Source organism: Plasmodium brasilianum, chromosome 12 (assembly GCF_023973825.1).
Source record: "Plasmodium brasilianum strain Bolivian I chromosome 12, whole genome shotgun sequence".
NCBI classification, from domain to species: domain Eukaryota; phylum Apicomplexa; class Aconoidasida; order Haemosporida; family Plasmodiidae; genus Plasmodium; species Plasmodium brasilianum.
Window position 1 is genome coordinate 52,733 of NC_090125.1, and position 19,132 is coordinate 71,864.

The window sequence follows — 19,132 nt, forward strand, 5'->3', positions numbered from 1 at the left end:
TATGTTGTATTTATATAATTTCATAACCACTACGATTGCGGAAGATACATATTTAACATATTCTTTTTTTTAAAAATAAAATCTCTATCTTATAGGAGAATAAAATATCTAAAATTTTTATTTTATTGAAATTATTTTGATTCATTAGTTATAAAACTGATTCTAAGAAATGACAAATGGAAATCACAGTTAATTTAATATTTATATTAAATATAAATGATTTTAATTTTACCAAAGATATGTTTTACGATAGATAATAAATAATATTAAAAATAAAGAAAAAATTCTAAAGAGATATATAAACATATAAATAACATTAATGTATTAATTTAATACGCTAATAACTTAAAAAGATACATAAAACATATAACTTATTTATATAGTAATTTTTAGTATAATATATATTTAAATAATTTCTACAAAACTGAATTAATTGCAATATTAATAACAATAATAAAATTATAAATTGTTTTATGTCTTCACTTAATTTATATATTTAATATCCTCAAGTTATTAAGCATTTATAAATAATTTATTATTAAACGACTGTGTTAATATACATTTATAGCGTGAGTTTTACACAATACTAAAAAAACTAGCACTTTGAATTATTTTTAAAATAAATATGTTTTGCTGAATATTTCTCAAAAACTGAATTTTGTATAATAAATATTAAGTCTTTTTCTATTAATATATATATATTTTTTTTTTTTTTTTTTCCAATGTACCAATGAACACTCATTTCCTTATGTAGAATATAAGTGAAGGCACATCTATTTTTAATTAAAAATAGTTAATAAATTTTTTTAAAAGCCTGAATAAATAATAAAATTAGACCACAATAATATATGAAATAAAAATAACAACAGTTTAGTAAAAATATATATCATATTACATCCACAAAATTGTATGAATTGTACAATTATAATTCATTTTGAAGCATAAAACTATATATTCAAAGAAATATATTTAAATACACAAATATATATATAATAACGTAATATTTATCTATGATGCAACATATAATTAAAATACAAGTTCCAAAACATTAAGACATTCAAATAAACAAATAAAAGTAAAACATATATTTCTATTATCATATATTAAAAAGTTCACGTGTACACGTTCAGTTATAGTACAATAGAAAATATTAAAATTATTTCGTCACATTGAGGAATACTTTACAGAAAAATATATATTTCTAATTATACCTTTTACTCCGTCATTAATTTAATTTTATTATATTTTTCATTATTTCTTAAGATCTTGTATATTCCAATAATAAGCATAACAGATAACGTAATCATAATTACGCTAAATAATGCTAAATAAATATAAAATTGTTGATGTTTATCCAACGCATCTATAGCATTATACAAAGTACCTAATAATGAGGATCCTTTAATCTTCGCCTCCACACTACTCCAAAATTCAAAAGTTGGCAATACTGCTAATCCTACTCCAAACAACAAAAATATAAAAAATTGAGTAACTCCGAAACTGTAACTTCTAAATTTTATTTTTTTTAAAGCTATGTCACAAATTCTTCTATTTCGTTCAACTAAATTATTACAATTTTTCTTTTTTATCCATTTTTTTTCAAAATGGAAATGTTTTCCATCGAACATTCCACTATCATAATCCACAACTTCTGTATAATATTGCGCCTTATTTAATAAATTTCTATTAATTTTTTTGTTCTTTTCGTTAGCCCATTTTTCACTACTAGATACATAATTTTTTTTGCACCTTTCATTATTTAGTGAATCCCCTTTTAAAAGCGCAATATTTGAATCCTTATCTAGTTTATATTTTGCTAATAATCGATATTTTCTTATACCTAATTTTCTATCATTATTGTAGTTGTCATATAAATATTTGTTAAACTTTCCCTAAAAAATCAATATATTTTTAATTTAAATAATAATTAATTTATGTTAAATAACAGTATTAATAAAAATAATATAGTGAGAATATTTAAAATAAATATTTCCTTATATATTATTTTCTTATTACGTTATTGCTAAGATCACATATCCAAGTTAAACCTATGAAAGCATATATTTTAATAAATAAGAATAACTTAATTTTATGTTCCATAATAAAGGTCTATAATATTCTAATATATAAAGTAAGTAAAAATTAACAATATTAATATAATATATTTTTAATAATAAAATGCATTATTACTTTTTATAAATTAAATTTATTAGTCCTTTGTAAATACCTAATAAAATATATTAAGTGTAATTCATTTTACTACAACGACAAAAAAAGTTTTTAGAATATATCTTAAATTATTTACCTAATCTTATTTTAATGTAAATGATTTATTCATTAATAAAATAATTTTAGTTCATTGAAAAATATTCAGAAATAAAAAATAAAATAATTATGTAATATAGTGTAGTAATTAAATAACTTTTTTATTAAAACTTTTTAAAATAAAAAAAGATTTCTAAATATTTATATATAGAGAGTTTATATACATTATAGATAATATATAACATAGATAATTAATTCATCCTTATAGTAATAGAATAATTACTATTTCATAAATGTTACGAATTAATAATTTTTATTTTATATAAGTTATGTTTTTGAAATTTTTTTATTATTTCATGAAATGTATTAATTATTATAATAATAAATTAGAATAACAATATATGGCATAATGTTTTGTGTTATATTACCACCCTCGGTTACTAGGCTAAAATATGTATTCTTGTTTGTTTTATAACATATTTTAAAATAATAAACATAATAAATAATATATGATAAAATATATATTTTAAGACTAATTAAAGATTCATCTTTTATTATTACAGTATAAATTTTAATTATATATATTTTATACTATAATTTTTAAATTAAAGATTTTTAATTTTACAAACATAATTTTTTTTACTTTATTTACATATATATATATATATATTTATGTGTATTTAGATGAAATTAGATTAAAGAAAAAAAAGTGACGATATACTTAAATTATTTTATAAAATATAATAGCATCAAAAAGTTCTTAAGCTAAATATGTATTAGTTTAATTCAATTAAGAATAAAAATACATATTATTTGATTAGTGAATTATTTTATACTAAATTGTTAAATGATTCCTATGTAGTACAATTAAGCAATTATGACAAGAATGTAATATATGTATTTAATCTTTCTTTCATTAGTAAAACTCTGTAATACAAAAATTAATAATATTCTACTAACATATCTCCTTGAAATTAAAACTTTACTAACGCAATTTTATAATATCCTTCCTTTAATCATAATCCTAGGACAAAATCCTTACGTATGTATATATATCAAATTCATAAAAAATATTATTTCGTAAAATATCATAACTTTATATATTTATAATGAAAAAAAAAAATTAATGTTCTTACTACAATTTTCATTAACAAAATGATCAATATTTCTTTTGTATTTATATGCAAATATTCAATTCAAAATATCCAGTTTCAGCTCTCTATATCCGAATAAATGGAATACTTAATATTTTTTTTGGATATGTAATACATTTTCAATAGTATGTACCTCATGTTTAACAAATTAAATAGTAATATTAATCTTAATTTTACTTTTAAAATTACAATAGAGCAGTTTTAAAAAATTAGAGATATTCACTGTAAAAAGCTCATAAATAAAATTCACAAAAATTTATATAACCTATCCTTATGTAAATAATCCTTATATACATAATAGAGAGTAATATTTTAATTATAACATATAATAGCTTATAAAATTACTAAAATAATTATTGAACATGTATGAACTATATATATATTATATATATCAAATTATTATTGCAATAGATTTATATTTTTAAAAGGAAGTGTAGTGTTTGAAAAAATTCATAGTCATTAATATAAATTAATTATATTTTTCCATATATCTAAGTTTCCATTAATTCCCTAGTAAAAGCATAAAGAAACAATTCACTGAATAACAAATGTATAAATAATCAACTATATATAATGATGTCATAAGTAAAAATAAAATTTATCCTTAAAATTTACTTAAATATTATATTATGAATAACTTAATTACATTATATATATTTTACTCATTTTAACTATATACATGTAGTTTCAGAAAGAATAAAATAAGTAATTTCTGTATTATGCATTTCAATATTAGGCTAACTTTGGTTCAAATATATATTAGCTACATAGTGTCGATAACAAATATTTATATTACCCGTCTATTATAGATATATAAGTAATATTTATTAAAAATAATTAACCTCATATATAATATAACATAAATAATAAGATATCAATCTGGATATAAACCACTCATTTAATTCAAATATATTATAAATTATTATATTATTAAGGAGCTATTAATATTACATTCTAATAAGTAAAATTATATTAGTACATATGAATATATCCTAATTAAAATATCGAAAATAAATATATATATAATAAAAATATTTTGGCATTTAGTTTTGTAATATGTATTTCTTATTATAATTTTTATTTCAAAATAGTGCTGGTTAAAAATACATTAATATAAAAAATATATATGAAACCAAAAAAAAAAAAAAAAAAAAGTTAACAAAAATAATAGTAAAATTTTCTCTATTCTGCTCTATCTTGTAAATGAATTAATTATTATATTCATGATTACATGTCAGAGTTGTTTATATACAGTCTGCATTAACACATATATACATTTCCTAATGTGCTTATTTATTGGTGTAGTATATTATAAGCATGAGTATCTACGAGTAATTCCACGTCAGAATAATTATACATATATTCATATATAAAGGTTGCTACTTCGATTTAGACTAAATTAACTTTTACATTTGCCTTTATACGTTTGCATTTTTTACACACTTGTTTGTTATTTATCAGTTCTTACAATAAATGTACAATATAAAAAACCCTCTAAAAAAATCATCTATAAATGTATTCAAAAGTTTACTATTTGGACGCGATATAGAATGGGGATACACATGAATTATTATTTTTTACAAATTAATTTAAACAGTCTCCTGTGAAAAAGGATTAACATATATTTTTGTTCTTAATCGATTTAATTTATAACAACATTAAGAGAGCATCTCTTTCAATAAATTTCATGCATTGGTGATATTCTCCTTTTCGTTCATAAGAATTTTATCATATATCTTATACTTTCCTATTCACATAAACTTACAATTACATGCAAATAACTAAAACGGGGGAACATCAGAAGGTAGTCAGAGACATAACGTGTAAATAAATTTTCAGGACACAACATTTGTATATATATATATATATTTATTTATTTATTTACGTGCTTCCTGTTATGACTTTTCAATATAAACACTCTAGCACGCGCAAGAAAAGCTAATACATGAAAAAAAAAAAAAATATATATATAAACATGCTATATGCATACGTATGCATACATCTATGAATAATGATATTCGATAAGAGTACACAACTTGAACGAAATTGGTAACCCATAATTTTTCATTTATTTATATACTTAAAATTACTTAATGACGATAAATACCCTATTCGATATATTTTATTTTAAATGATTTTAATATGCATTGGTGTCTTTATAAATATATTCTTCTTATGGGTTCCTTCGTTCGTTTCACATATGTACGGTACAACATAAAAAAAAATCTACATATATACATATATATATATATATGAAGCTCATCCATCAAAAGGAACTGCCATAATGATTTCATAAGACGAAATAGATAAATGAAGTTGTAAAAAATATATTTCACTTGTTTTATTAGTTATTATTATTTTTGTGTACCGTCTGTTTATGCAAGAAAACACGCCTCTATCAGCCGTATTATAAATATAGATAAATAATTAAATATATTTTTCACGTTTTAAAATAAAAGATACGTCTTTTGAAATGTAGAAATATACAGGTATTAAAATATATAAATGGATACATTATATTATGTAAATATACATATTTATATATAGGCACGCGCCCATACGCATATACATACATGTATGTTCATCTCCAGTGTATATATACATGGCATATAAGTATAGATGATATATATAAATTATTTGAAAACAATAATTATCAACTTTTATATCTCTAATTCCCAACAAATTATATAATTAATTGCTTAATTTTTCTATTTTTCACTCTTTCATTCATGCTAAGGAAACAAAAAATTATTTAGGAAAATGCTTTAAAAAGATTCACAACCATTTTATTTCTGTCTCTTTTTCATAAAGTACTTGTGTGTATATCCATTTTCCTTTTTAGAAAAACATCTTTGTAATTTCTGTTTGAACTTAAAAAAAAACGGAAAACAAAATTAACTTAAAATATCCAACTATACATATACATTGTGTATCAGTATTAACCATATTTCATTATATTTTACTTTTTTTTATTTTACTGGAGCCACTTTTCCATGGCCTTATCAGATAATGTTTATCTCCTTTTTTATTCCTCCTTTTCTAACATAACCTTCATTCAGGATGATTAATTTATCTTGATAAAGATACAGTTAACCTATAAAAAGAAAGCGTATAATTCATGTACACAGCGATAATTCCCTCAATTCTCATATTTTATATTTATTAGAATTTATGCATTTACTTTTCATTAATATTTAAGCCTACAACAAAAAGCATTACATCAAGTGCAAAAAATAAAATAAGTATACCAATTAGTATTACATACATTAATACAATTATTATAACAGTTCTATCTTATACTTACCATAAATTAACTTTTTTACAATTGTAAAGCTAAATTTATAATTTATCATATTTTTAAAAATTTATACATAATGAAATACTATTACAATTTATTAATATATTATTTTTTTATTTTAATTTTTTAAATACTAACTTCAAAAAAAAAAAGGAAGACAAAAAGTGACATTAAAGTGAGCTTTACTGGAGAAATGAAAATTTGAAGTAAAGAAAATTTTAGGGATATATATACATGTACATTTTATATTATGTCCTCATTCATACATGTATATACTTGAAAAAAGTTCAAAAAAGATGAAAAAAAAAAGAGATAAATCTGTGTATATGAACTGAAGAGTTTCCAAAATGAAACAATATGTATATAATAAAATCAAACATACATTAAAATATATACATCGAAATATATAATAGATATGGGAAAGAAGCTAGAAAAAACAAGAAAAAATTAATCGTTACTAAATTCTTATTCTAAAATACATAAAAGAAAAAAAATGAAAAATTTTTTATGTTTATACCTTGTATTATATGCATATTCTTCAATTTATCGTTATATTTAAAAAAAAAAAAAAAACTTATTATAACATTAGAACAATGCTATATATTGACATACAATGTCATTTTATATATAAAACTTTCATTAAAAGAGTGTATTATATGTTGTTTTTTTCATATGGTTATATATGACATTTCAGTAACTTATATGTCTGTCTATATTAAAATGTAAAAATAAAAAGAAAGAATACTTTTAAAAAATCATAATATATGAATTGAATTCTTATATAATACTCTAATAATACATATGTTATTTGTTCACAGATTTATATTTTGTTTATTTATATATTTGTTCTTCTATACTAAACTTTGTATATTGCAAATTCTCTATAATTAACAAATAAAAAGGTTCCTTTTAAATATCGTTTACATCTGTTTTTTAATTAATATACTTTATACGCTTTGCTTAAATTAACGTATTACTTTATTTCGAAATGTCACATTTTTTTAAATTATAATATTATCTAAATTTGAAAAACATCATAGACGAATATAAAATGATTGTGCGTTACTATAGTAATCCTGTTTAAAAGTCAGGACAACTAGAAATAATAAATATATGTAACTTTGTTTTCATATGATATAAAAATATAATTTTTATATATCAATATCTGCTGACACAAAAGTAATCATAAAAATCATAATCAAAAATAATATTAGACCACTTCATTTATAATTACAATAAATAATAATATTTTAATTATAGTGTTCTTTGACATATATGTTCTATGAATTCCGCGGAAACGAACAAATAATTACAACACATATAACTTCTTATGTGTAATGTTCCTTTTCTATAATTTTCATCCTATATTCAATTAAAATAATTATATAAACATATAGAAATATTTAAATTGTTCTTTGATTTATCCACAGTATCATATATTTACATGGGCGTCTGTAATAACCTTCGAAGTCTAGTATAAAATTATAATTCTGACAATATTATTTGATAGGATATTTGTGTAAAACTCGTAAAATATTTTAAACAGTTTTTATAAATTCATAAATCATTTTTATTATAATATATAATCTAAAAAAATTTTAAATTCATGTATATTTCAAATTATTATGAACAATACAACAATAAATATATAGGTTATTTTATGACATAAAAAAAATGAAACAATTGTAATAAATTTAATTTCGATAATTCTTCTCAAATTTTTAAGTAAATAAATATAGATATTCTCAGTTTTTACATTGCCTTTAATTAAACAAATACTATATAAAATAGAATCGATTCTAATTCAATTATTTATATTTTTTTTAATATAGTTGTACATGTAAAAATAAAAAAATACATTATTACAATAATTTATGCCATATATATGCTTATATTATATTCATAGAAAAAGATATTCTATTCAAATAAAATAACATTTAATGTTAATAATATATATATAAATATATATGTTTTTCATTTAAACAATAATTAGAAATATTTTTGTTCTCATACGGAATTTTCTATATATGATGTTATTATGATCTTTAATATATAAGTATACATTTATAAAAAATGGGATATCTATGTTTTAAGAGATTAAACAATATATTTTTAAATTCATTCTATTATTGCAACTAAATCATATATTAAAGTTATATTATGAGTTTGATTAGAAAATATGAAAAATGAAATTTAATATGTAAAATTTATTTATTAAATTTACTCGAAAACGGTTGAGAGCAGAAACATATTCTTTAAATTTTTTAACTAAACGGTAAAAAAAAAATAGATTAAATTTTGGATTATACCTTATTTAAAAATATATAACAAATATAAAAAATATTACGCATTCACAAGTTATATATTAAAACAAAATATTCATTAACATTTATTTTGTTTAAAAATTGTCATTATTTTTTGAAGTAATTATTAATTAATATAAACTTTATTATTATATACATTTAAAATTATTTTAACAGTTTACATTATATATTTATGGAAAGAGTGTAAAGAGCATGAATATGTAATTCTTTATTTACAAATAATTATATGTTTTTAGAACCGTATATATTTTTTTTCATTATGCTTAATTAAAATTTTTATTTTTACCCTAATATAATGTATTTTTCTAAATTTACTATTACGAAATAAGCATAAAAATAAAACTAAATTTCGACATATTAACTAATAATATCTGACTAATTTCAAATCGTTATTTTAATGATTCAATGACATAGGATATATATGAAATTCATAATATATTTATATAAACATTTTCAATATAATATATATAAAAATAGTTTTTAAATATTAATTAATAATTCATTTAATCATTATAATAATGCGATATATGCTTTTAACTCTTTAATTGCAAATAATTAATTATATAAAGATAGTGAACTATTATAGATAATTCATATTTTAATATGATATTATTTTTTTTTAAAAGTAAATAACAAAACATGTATATATACATATGCACGGGAACAAGACACTTTCAGTATATTTCATTACAAATAAAAAACATCACGTTCATTTTTACCCAAAAAATAACGAAAAATATTTTTAATTTAGTCAATATATAATAATTTTACTCTGTAATATTGAAAATTTAAAAGTACAGTATTTTATAATTCAAATATGGATTAATATCCCATTTGAAAACAATTATATAAAATGTCCTATTAGACATCAATTATAATATATAAACATATATTTTTCATATGAATCCATTGACATAATCACATATATTTACTAATTCATAATGTATATTTAATAACTCTATAATAATTGCAGAATATACATGTTTAGAAAAAAGAAAAATTTTAAATTCACAAAAAAACAAAGAACATATATTTTAACTGTTGTATCCTAAAAATACAATATGTATATGGATGCAATTTAAAATATAAGAAATTATGGGAATGTTTGTTAGGCATATTAATAGGGATGATACATATATCAGTTCATATTGAAGATTACACAAACTAACATATTACTTATTAGAGGTTTTACCTTTTCCTGAACTTAATTTCTTGATATTTTTTTACTTTTTTATGGTAGTAAAAAATTCCTAATATAAGGGTGGTACCCAGTACTAGGAGAGGTATACAATAAATTACATAATTTAGAAAAGGTTTAGTTATATAAGTCCAGTTTTGTGTTCCACTACCATTAGGAACCTTAGGTGTCCTCCATAAAATGTCTAAATTGAGTTTCTTCAAGAAAGCACGTAAGGGTTTTGACCATCCATTTCCTAGTGTTGTATTTAATATTTTTAACAACCCCCCAATAATTCCATAAGCACAAGATAAATCTAATATTATTGAGGTTGATAAAAACAAGAATAAGAATAAAGGTAAACAAATTCGTACTTTGTATTTTTTAAATATTATTTTTCTGAAAAACTTATCAGTAATAGTTCTGTTGTTTTGAAGAAAATCTAAGTAATCTAATTCTTTGAATATTTTTTTTTCTATACGAGAATATGATTTTGTTTCAAACATAAAAGTTTTATTTTTCATATGATGCTTATGACCTCCTTCATTCACTGATGAGCTTCCATTTGACTGCTTTTTTGTTTCTGGGGTTTTTACTTCATTATTAGATATGTACCTTTTTTCGTTTGATTGATATTTTGGTATATATTCTTGTAAATATACAGCACATGAATCCTTATCCTGTTTATATTTTGCTAGTATCCTATACGCGCTTGCATATATTTTTTTTTCAAGCTTGTAGTTATCAACCGCAGACATCTTAAATATAGTCTAAAAAAAACAAAGTAAACATTTGTTATTTAATAAATGAAATATTTTATGCTAAAAAAGTTAACAAAAATAAAACACTAAAAATGGTAATAACCAAAATATTTTCAAATAATATTTTCATACTACGTCATTTTTAAAATGGTATATCCAGGATAACAGTATAAACGTATAAATTCTAATACGTAAAAGTATCATCATTTTTTTTCCTATTATATAGAATTTTAATACTATAACTTATTCAAGAAAGAATAAATAAACAATAGTATAATATTCGATTAATATTAAAAAATAATTTATTATATATTTAGAATTTTTTTCATTTTTCTTTTATGCATTTATGAATCGATAAAAAAAAAAGTACATATAATATTTTTAACAGTAGACACAAAGAAAAATATCTTTAATAATATATAATAAAATTTTTATCTTTATTTTGCTTTTAATAAATTAATTTTTATTAAAAAAAAATAATTTGAATACATTTATATATATTCAAAAAATATAGTTTAATAATTTAATGTGGAACAATGATTAAACATTTTTTTATTGATCACTTATAAATATGTTAAAATAAAAATAAGTTTACTGAATATTTCTAAACATATATTTCATGTAGCAGCATATAGAATGTAGAGAATATAGGTAATGAATTTTCCCTGTATTTAGATAATAACCAATTTTAGCAATATTTTTATTTTAATAATTCTAATTTTAAGAACCATTTGTTTTCAAAAATTGGAAATTAATATTATATAATATAAATTATTATAATATTCTAATAATAATAAGGTTAAATAAATCATAGTTACTACAACTGTTTATATTATATTAATTGCGGCGCTTTAATTATTTAATAATCTATAATGTATTTAGAAAAATATAATTTACTAGATATTATAAATTATATAATTTAATATATATTTAAAAATTCAATAAATGAGAATTTTTTATTTTTGTATAATAATTTTTGTAAATTACGCTTTTAAATTAAGTTTAATTCATATTACTTGTAAATGAATTTTTTTTAAATTCTACTATATAATTTATTATTTATTTCGTTTTTTAAATAAATAAATATATATATATATATATACTTACAAGAAATTTTAATATTATATAATAAAATAAAAGTAATAATATATATTAATACTTACATAGTTGCATAATTATCAGAATATCATTGTTTCATTAATATATTTTTTTATTCAATAAACAATAAAAACACATATATTTTATTCTTTACGTTTTATTACACTAAGCAAATATAATTAATAACTATAAAATAGAATTAATTAAGGAACTACGTAATAGTAATAATAAAATATTAAAAGTACGTACAAACTTATATATTATAACAACTTTGTCATACACCATATTAATAATAGCACACATGCATTTTATAGTAAAAACGAAATTACACTAATTTGTGTTGAACGGTTCTTAGAAATAATTTGAATACTAACTAGCGCATCTAAACCAAAAATATATTTGTATATATGAATTGTATATAAGAAAACAGTTTGTGTTTTTTGTTTTGTTTTATTTCATTTACAAAATGAGAATTTAAATATAAGAGAGTTCTTATCAGTGAATATAAGCTATATGTATCATTTTGCATTCTTGAAATAATATTAAATCTTTACTTATATATTTATAAAAGACCATGAATATAGTACGAATATAAATTATCACAGATCTACAAAAATTATATAAAATATGCTAATATATATTCATTTAAAAACAAAAACATAAATATTCCTACAAATATATATAAATTTACAAATATACAAATTATGCCATAAAATTATATTAGGCTACCAAATTAATTTAAAATATAAATTATAAAATATTAAAATATTTAATTTCAGAAAAAATGAATATAATGTTTTATTGTTAGATATCAAAGAGACCACGTAAGAACATGTGCATTTATAATATATTAGAATTATATATATGCTTCTTAAGTATATCACTGAAAATATTAAGGCTATTTTTACTTATTAAAGACGTTCTTATACATATATACATATTCTCTAATATAAATTTAACTCAGTCATCAACTTGATTTTTTTATACCTTTCGTTATTGCAAGATATCTTCTAAATTCTTATCAAAAATAGGATATCTGTCATAGTGATATGTATCCCAAGGTCCATTATACCCGTATAGGGTTGTATTGTGTATACATCTTCCAACATTACAATTAATTTTATAAGTTCTATAAGATTCTCGTTTACATTATTTAAATATCCCATTCTTCTTACTGTTGAAGAAGTTATTCATGACAAAGAAAAAAGAAAAAATATAACTCCAAATCCATAGCTTCTACATTTTACTTTTTAATGATATACTACGAAATCTTCTCTTTTTTTCAATCAAATCATAATAATTTCTTTTTTTAATCCATTTTTTTTCAAAATGAAAGTGTTTTCCATCAAAAATTTCATTATTATAATCTATATTTTCTGTATAGTACTGCGACTTATTTAATAAACTTTTATTTGATTTTTTATTTTTTCTTTTCGTTACTTTTTCATTATGAGTTATGTCTTTCTGTTTATCAATTTCACCATTTGGGAATCTTTTTTTTAAAAGTATATTATTTGAATCTTTGTCATGTTTATATTTTTCTAATAATCTATAACGTTTTATATCTATTTTTCTATCATACTTACAGTTTCCGTCCTTAGATTTGCCAGATGTACACTAAAAATTCATAGTAAATAATTACATTTAATAAGAATAAATAAACTAATGGTAAAATATTGTAATGATTAATATAAAACAAAAAAATTATAAATAATAAATATTATACTTATATGATATTGTTTTACCACATAATTACTAAAATTGCTTATCCATGTTAGAATGATAAGCTCAGCAATTTTAATAAATATTATTATATTACTTTTGTGTCCCATTATATATAACTTTAATACTATATTTTATTAAGGAAGATATTAACAAAAATATAATGTACTTCCAATAACAAACAGTTCTATATTTATAAAAAATTTTTTTTTTTTATAATTCTCTCATAAAAACATAATAAAATATATATAATTATAATTAATTATACTACATATAAATAGTAATATAACTTTAGAAATATATTGGACAACTTATAATATTATATTAAAATAAAAATAAGCTTCATAAAAATAAATTAACTAGAATTTGTTCGTATATAATTAAATATATATTTAATTTAATGTAGTGTATTAATTAGGTAATGCTTTTATTAATTATTTTCGGAATAAAATAAGAAATAAGCGTTTTTATATTGTATTTAAATATTGAGTTTACTACTACATAGAATGTGCAGTACATATATAATATATCCTTTAATATATTAACGTAATAATTAATAATATTAAGGTTATTATCATAATAATAGTTCTAAATTTGTAAATATTGTATTTAGGAAAATCTAGATATATTTTATAGAACATTAATTATTATAACACTATAAAAATAATAATAACAAAATAAAACAAAAACTTTGTGTATTATTACAATTATAGTAGGGGAATTAGTTTCTCCTTAATGACAATATTTTATGGTGTATAATTCTTTTAAAATGATGAATTTAATCTATACTACCTAATCTATAAAGATATAGACACTATAAAGCAAACAATAATTCATTCTTTATATTTGTGCTATTATTTTTAAAAATTACAATTTTTAATTTTGATTTATTCCATCATTTCTCAATGAAAAATCTCTATATTCGAGTACATTATACTTTAATTTTTTATTTATTATATATATATTTAGAAGAAATATTAATATGGTAGAAAAAGGATAAAGAACATATGTTGTTAAAGATAAAATGTTTATAGAAATATTGCATGCAATTATATTAATTAATGAATATTCCACATGAAATGAATTTACAATTAAGTATAATATGTATAATGAATAATTTGCACACAAAAAATAGGATAAGACAAAATAATTTACTAAAAAGTATGTTTTAGTAATTTTTCTATTCATTTCAGAAGGTATATATTATTTTTTTATTTATTCCTTTAAAAATATGTTATGTCAGGAGCAAATATTAAAGGCGTACTAAAATAAATAAACATAAACATAAAAACAAATAATCATTTATTAAAAAAATTATATACAAAAAATATATTATACCCAAATACTTGCCTTCTTTGTGTGGAACTCAAACAGTGATAATTATGAAAAAGTTATACTCACAAGATATTATTGTAATAATCTGAAATATATCGTCATATTGTAGTTATGCTTAAAATAAATTATTTATACAAGGTAATAATAAACAACATTAGAAAATGTTAAAATATTACAAAAATTAATATCATAATATTTTTATAGTTTTACATTATTTATATTTTTACCTCTACATATATTCAACCTTTTTATCTATCTTTTTATGTTACAATGATTTGAGTATTTAACGTTTTATATCACATAAAATATTGCCATATAAAGTATAAGCCATTCCGTTTTTAAAATGTTTAAAAACAAATATATATGTATTATGAGATTATTTATTAAAAATAAATTCTCTATCTCACATATTCCTCTTAAACATTTAAATATAAATACAAGTTTTTTGTTTTTTCTATATTTGTGATTTCTAAACAATATTTTAGTCTACTCTTTTAAAAATAAATCATATTGTTTTAAATTATTTATGATTTTACTCAATTAGGCAGTAATATACAAATATATTAAGTTCTTTATAAAAAATATATTTTTGTTATTAATATATATTTACACAATAAATGAATTATGCTACTATATATATGTAGTAGAATAAATATATTATTATATCATCATTCACCTCTAGATCCAATATTCTTTCTTATATTTCTGTCTTATAAATTTATTTTGTATACTAATATATTTTATTTTTACATGGTAATGTGTTCAACACTATATTCAATTAGACTAATTCATTTTTTTCCTTCAGTATTATTGTCTATAATGTAATAAAAATATTTTTACTTTTACAAAGGAACTTTTAATAGATTTTTTCCTTTTTTTTTTAAAAACTAAGTAATTTATTGATATTTCTAATATAAAATTAATATACTTATTTAATAAAATCTTTTACAATAAAATATTGAAATTTTTTTAATAAAACTAAAATAAAACTTATCTAATTAAAAAAAAAAACAATATAATATGCATATTAATTATCAATAAAAAAATAATGCTTCTTTTAATATCGTTTTATCTAAAAATTTACATTACAAATATAAATGTATTAGTATTTGTCAATATAATTTAAATATATTTTTTTTATATACCTTTAAAAAAATAATAACTCTTCAATTGATATATTTTTAGACATAAAAAAAGAGGACATAAATATAAAATATTACTTGCAAATTATTAGATGAATGCAGAACAAATATATATTTATCCATGACACCTATCTATAATTCACTTTTTTAGTGATGTATTGATATATTTAAAATTTTACTATTATGAAAGGCAAAAAGAAAAAATATAATTCATATTATCTATTAATATATAAGTACATTTAATTCATTAATATAAACATTTTTTACCGTAAAAAATAAAAAATAATAACTTGAAATATTTATAAATATTCAATATAATATATATTTAAGTAATTTTTTAAATTTAAGCGCAATTATAAAAAATGAAGAGTGTTTAGCCATACATTAACTGATCATATGTAGAAATCCTAAGTTAATTAATTATAAACAAAAAAATATTTAATAAAAATAATAATTTAATATATATCTATATTTTCTCTTTAAACCATTAAAAAAAAAATAAATGTTTGTTAAAAGGACGTTTAAATAAATAAGTTCTATAACACATTATTAATAAACTTATTTATATAATAAATATTAAATATTTCCTTATATAGTATATATGTATCAATACAACAATATACATTCACATTTAATTGTTAAACGAAAAATGTAATACATCCTTTTTTAATATAAATCTAATTAAACAATTATCTAAATATATCAACAAATAACCATTTTAGATTAGAAAGAGATCAAATAAAAAGAAATCTTATTATAGTTAAAATATAAATCACCACAAAATGTTGATAAAATTGTATAGATTATCTTTTTATATAGTTACAATAACGTACAAAAACATATACTTATACAAATTTACTAAAATATATTAATACACCCTAAGCCATTATTTACATTAAAGCTCAAACTATAATTTAAACTACAAATAGAAATATATTAAAATATTCTAATTCACAAAAAAACTAAGATAGAATTTTTTTAAATTGTTCATAAAAAATTCCCTTATCTGTATGTTCATATTTAAGAATTAAGCAATTATTGATATGTTTATTATATATATTTATATATATTGTAATTATTAGTTCACATTGATTATTTTATTACAGAAAAAAGTATGTAACTCATTATTAATTTTATCTTTGTCTGAACTTTATTCTTTCATATTTTTTAACTTTTTTATGATAATAAAGAACCCTTGATATAAGTGTTATACCTAATATTAAAAACGGTAAGCCATATATTAGGATTCTAAATAATCTTAATAATACATGCAATTCACTGATAGTTTCAGAATTGCATCCAATGGGCTTCCAAAACCATTCCGAACTTTTCAGCGACTCATATACTGTATTCAACCAATTGCCAGTTTGTCCCCATTCTTTCAAAGTGTTCGAAAAACCTATTGCATCCCACAACCCTTTTCCATCTACCAAACCCCACGATAAATCTACTATGGGTAGTACTGATAACAAAAAGAACATTAATAAAGGTAAAACAAATGGTAGTACGCATTTTTTACGTATTATTTTTCTGTAAGACTTATTACTAATTGTTTTGTTGTTTTTAAGAAAATCCATAAAATCCATTTCCTTGAATATTTTTTTTTCAAAATAGGAATAATTTTTTGTTTCAAACATACACTTGTTTTTTTTCATATATGATTTACAGTTTCCTTTAAATTCTGATGGACTTCCATTTGAATGTTTTCTTTTTCCAGTGTACCCTTCCATATTATTAGATATATCTTTTTTTTTCGTCATTCCATTATTTGTCATTTCCTCTTTTAAACCTAAGGCATTTGAATATTTATCCCGTTTATATTTTGACAGTATACGATATGCTTTTCCATGTATTTCTGTACTATAATTGTAACTTTCATAAAAATATTTATTAAATGTACACTAAAAAATCAAAAAAAGAAATGAATATCAAAAAAATAAAAAATATCACACTAAAAAAAGTAATTACAAAAATAAAGCAAAAAAAAAACAAGAATAACACAAATATATTTAAATAATAATATCGTACCATATAGATGTAAATATAACATATCCGACTTAAAAGGGTAAACTTAGGAATTTTAATAAATAACAGTGACTTTACTTTTTTTTCCATTATATAGAACTTTAATATAGAAATACACGAAGTAAGAATATAATTAACAAAATATGGTACTCTTTTAAAAATGAAATATACAATTACTTTTTATTTAATCTGTTTTTTATATTTTTTTATAAAAACGTAATGAAAACTATGTAACTATTATTTTTTTTACAACTGAGATAATCAAATGTAAATTTAAATGTATATTATAAATTTTTTATCTTAACTATATGTACATAAAAATAAGATTAATTAAAATGAAGTTATTTTAATTAATTAATAAATATACAAAACATGTAAATTATTAATTTAATACAGTATATTAAGTAAATATTTATTAATTACTTTCAAAACAAAATAAAAAACAATATATTTTAATTCTTAATACGTCGAAATATTGAATATATAGAGAACGTAGAGAAGGTAAATAACGCTTTTCTCTATATTTTAATAGAAATATTACTGTTTTTATTGATACTTTTCTATTAATATTTTTAACTTAACAATTGTATTTTTGGAAAACTTGTTATGCCTATTAAATTATTAATTATTATAACAATATAATAATAGTAGTAACAAATGAAGAAAACTATAATCTGTACGACCTATTCTATCATATTTTTGATAGCTGATACATTAGTTAATACATAAATTTATGCATTTCTTTTATGGACAATAATATATTTTAAAAATAAAATATAGAACAGAGGAAATATTCTACAAAAAATACTTACTTTAAACGCAAATAAGAAT

General features: G+C 19.1%; 4 protein-coding genes across 4 annotated transcripts; all 4 read right to left on the minus strand.

Moving 5' to 3' along the window:
- Positions 1–1,214: 1,214 nt before the first annotated feature.
- On the minus strand, positions 1,215–2,100 carry MKS88_004014 (uncharacterized protein; the record flags this gene model as incomplete). Its single annotated transcript, XM_067217155.1, has 2 exons — positions 1,215–1,892; positions 2,017–2,100. The coding sequence occupies 2 exons, from the start codon at positions 2,098–2,100 to the stop codon at positions 1,215–1,217; spliced, it is 762 nt and encodes a 253-aa protein (XP_067071613.1).
- Positions 2,101–10,229: 8,129 nt separating this feature from the next.
- On the minus strand, positions 10,230–11,186 carry MKS88_004015 (uncharacterized protein; the record flags this gene model as incomplete). Its single annotated transcript, XM_067217158.1, has 2 exons — positions 10,230–10,988; positions 11,112–11,186. 2 exons carry the CDS (start codon positions 11,184–11,186, stop codon positions 10,230–10,232), a joined length of 834 nt encoding a protein of 277 aa, XP_067071614.1.
- Positions 11,187–13,070: 1,884 nt separating this feature from the next.
- MKS88_004016 (uncharacterized protein) lies at positions 13,071–13,909 on the minus strand (the record flags this gene model as incomplete). Its single annotated transcript, XM_067217159.1, has 3 exons — positions 13,071–13,206; positions 13,318–13,694; positions 13,823–13,909. 3 exons carry the CDS (start codon positions 13,907–13,909, stop codon positions 13,071–13,073), a joined length of 600 nt encoding a protein of 199 aa, XP_067071615.1.
- Positions 13,910–17,409: 3,500 nt separating this feature from the next.
- Positions 17,410–18,391, minus strand: MKS88_004017 (uncharacterized protein; the record flags this gene model as incomplete). The annotated part of the gene is made up of 2 exons (XM_067217160.1): positions 17,410–18,177; positions 18,305–18,391. 2 exons carry the CDS (start codon positions 18,389–18,391, stop codon positions 17,410–17,412), a joined length of 855 nt encoding a protein of 284 aa, XP_067071616.1.
- Between the last annotated feature and the right edge of the window lie 741 nt (positions 18,392–19,132).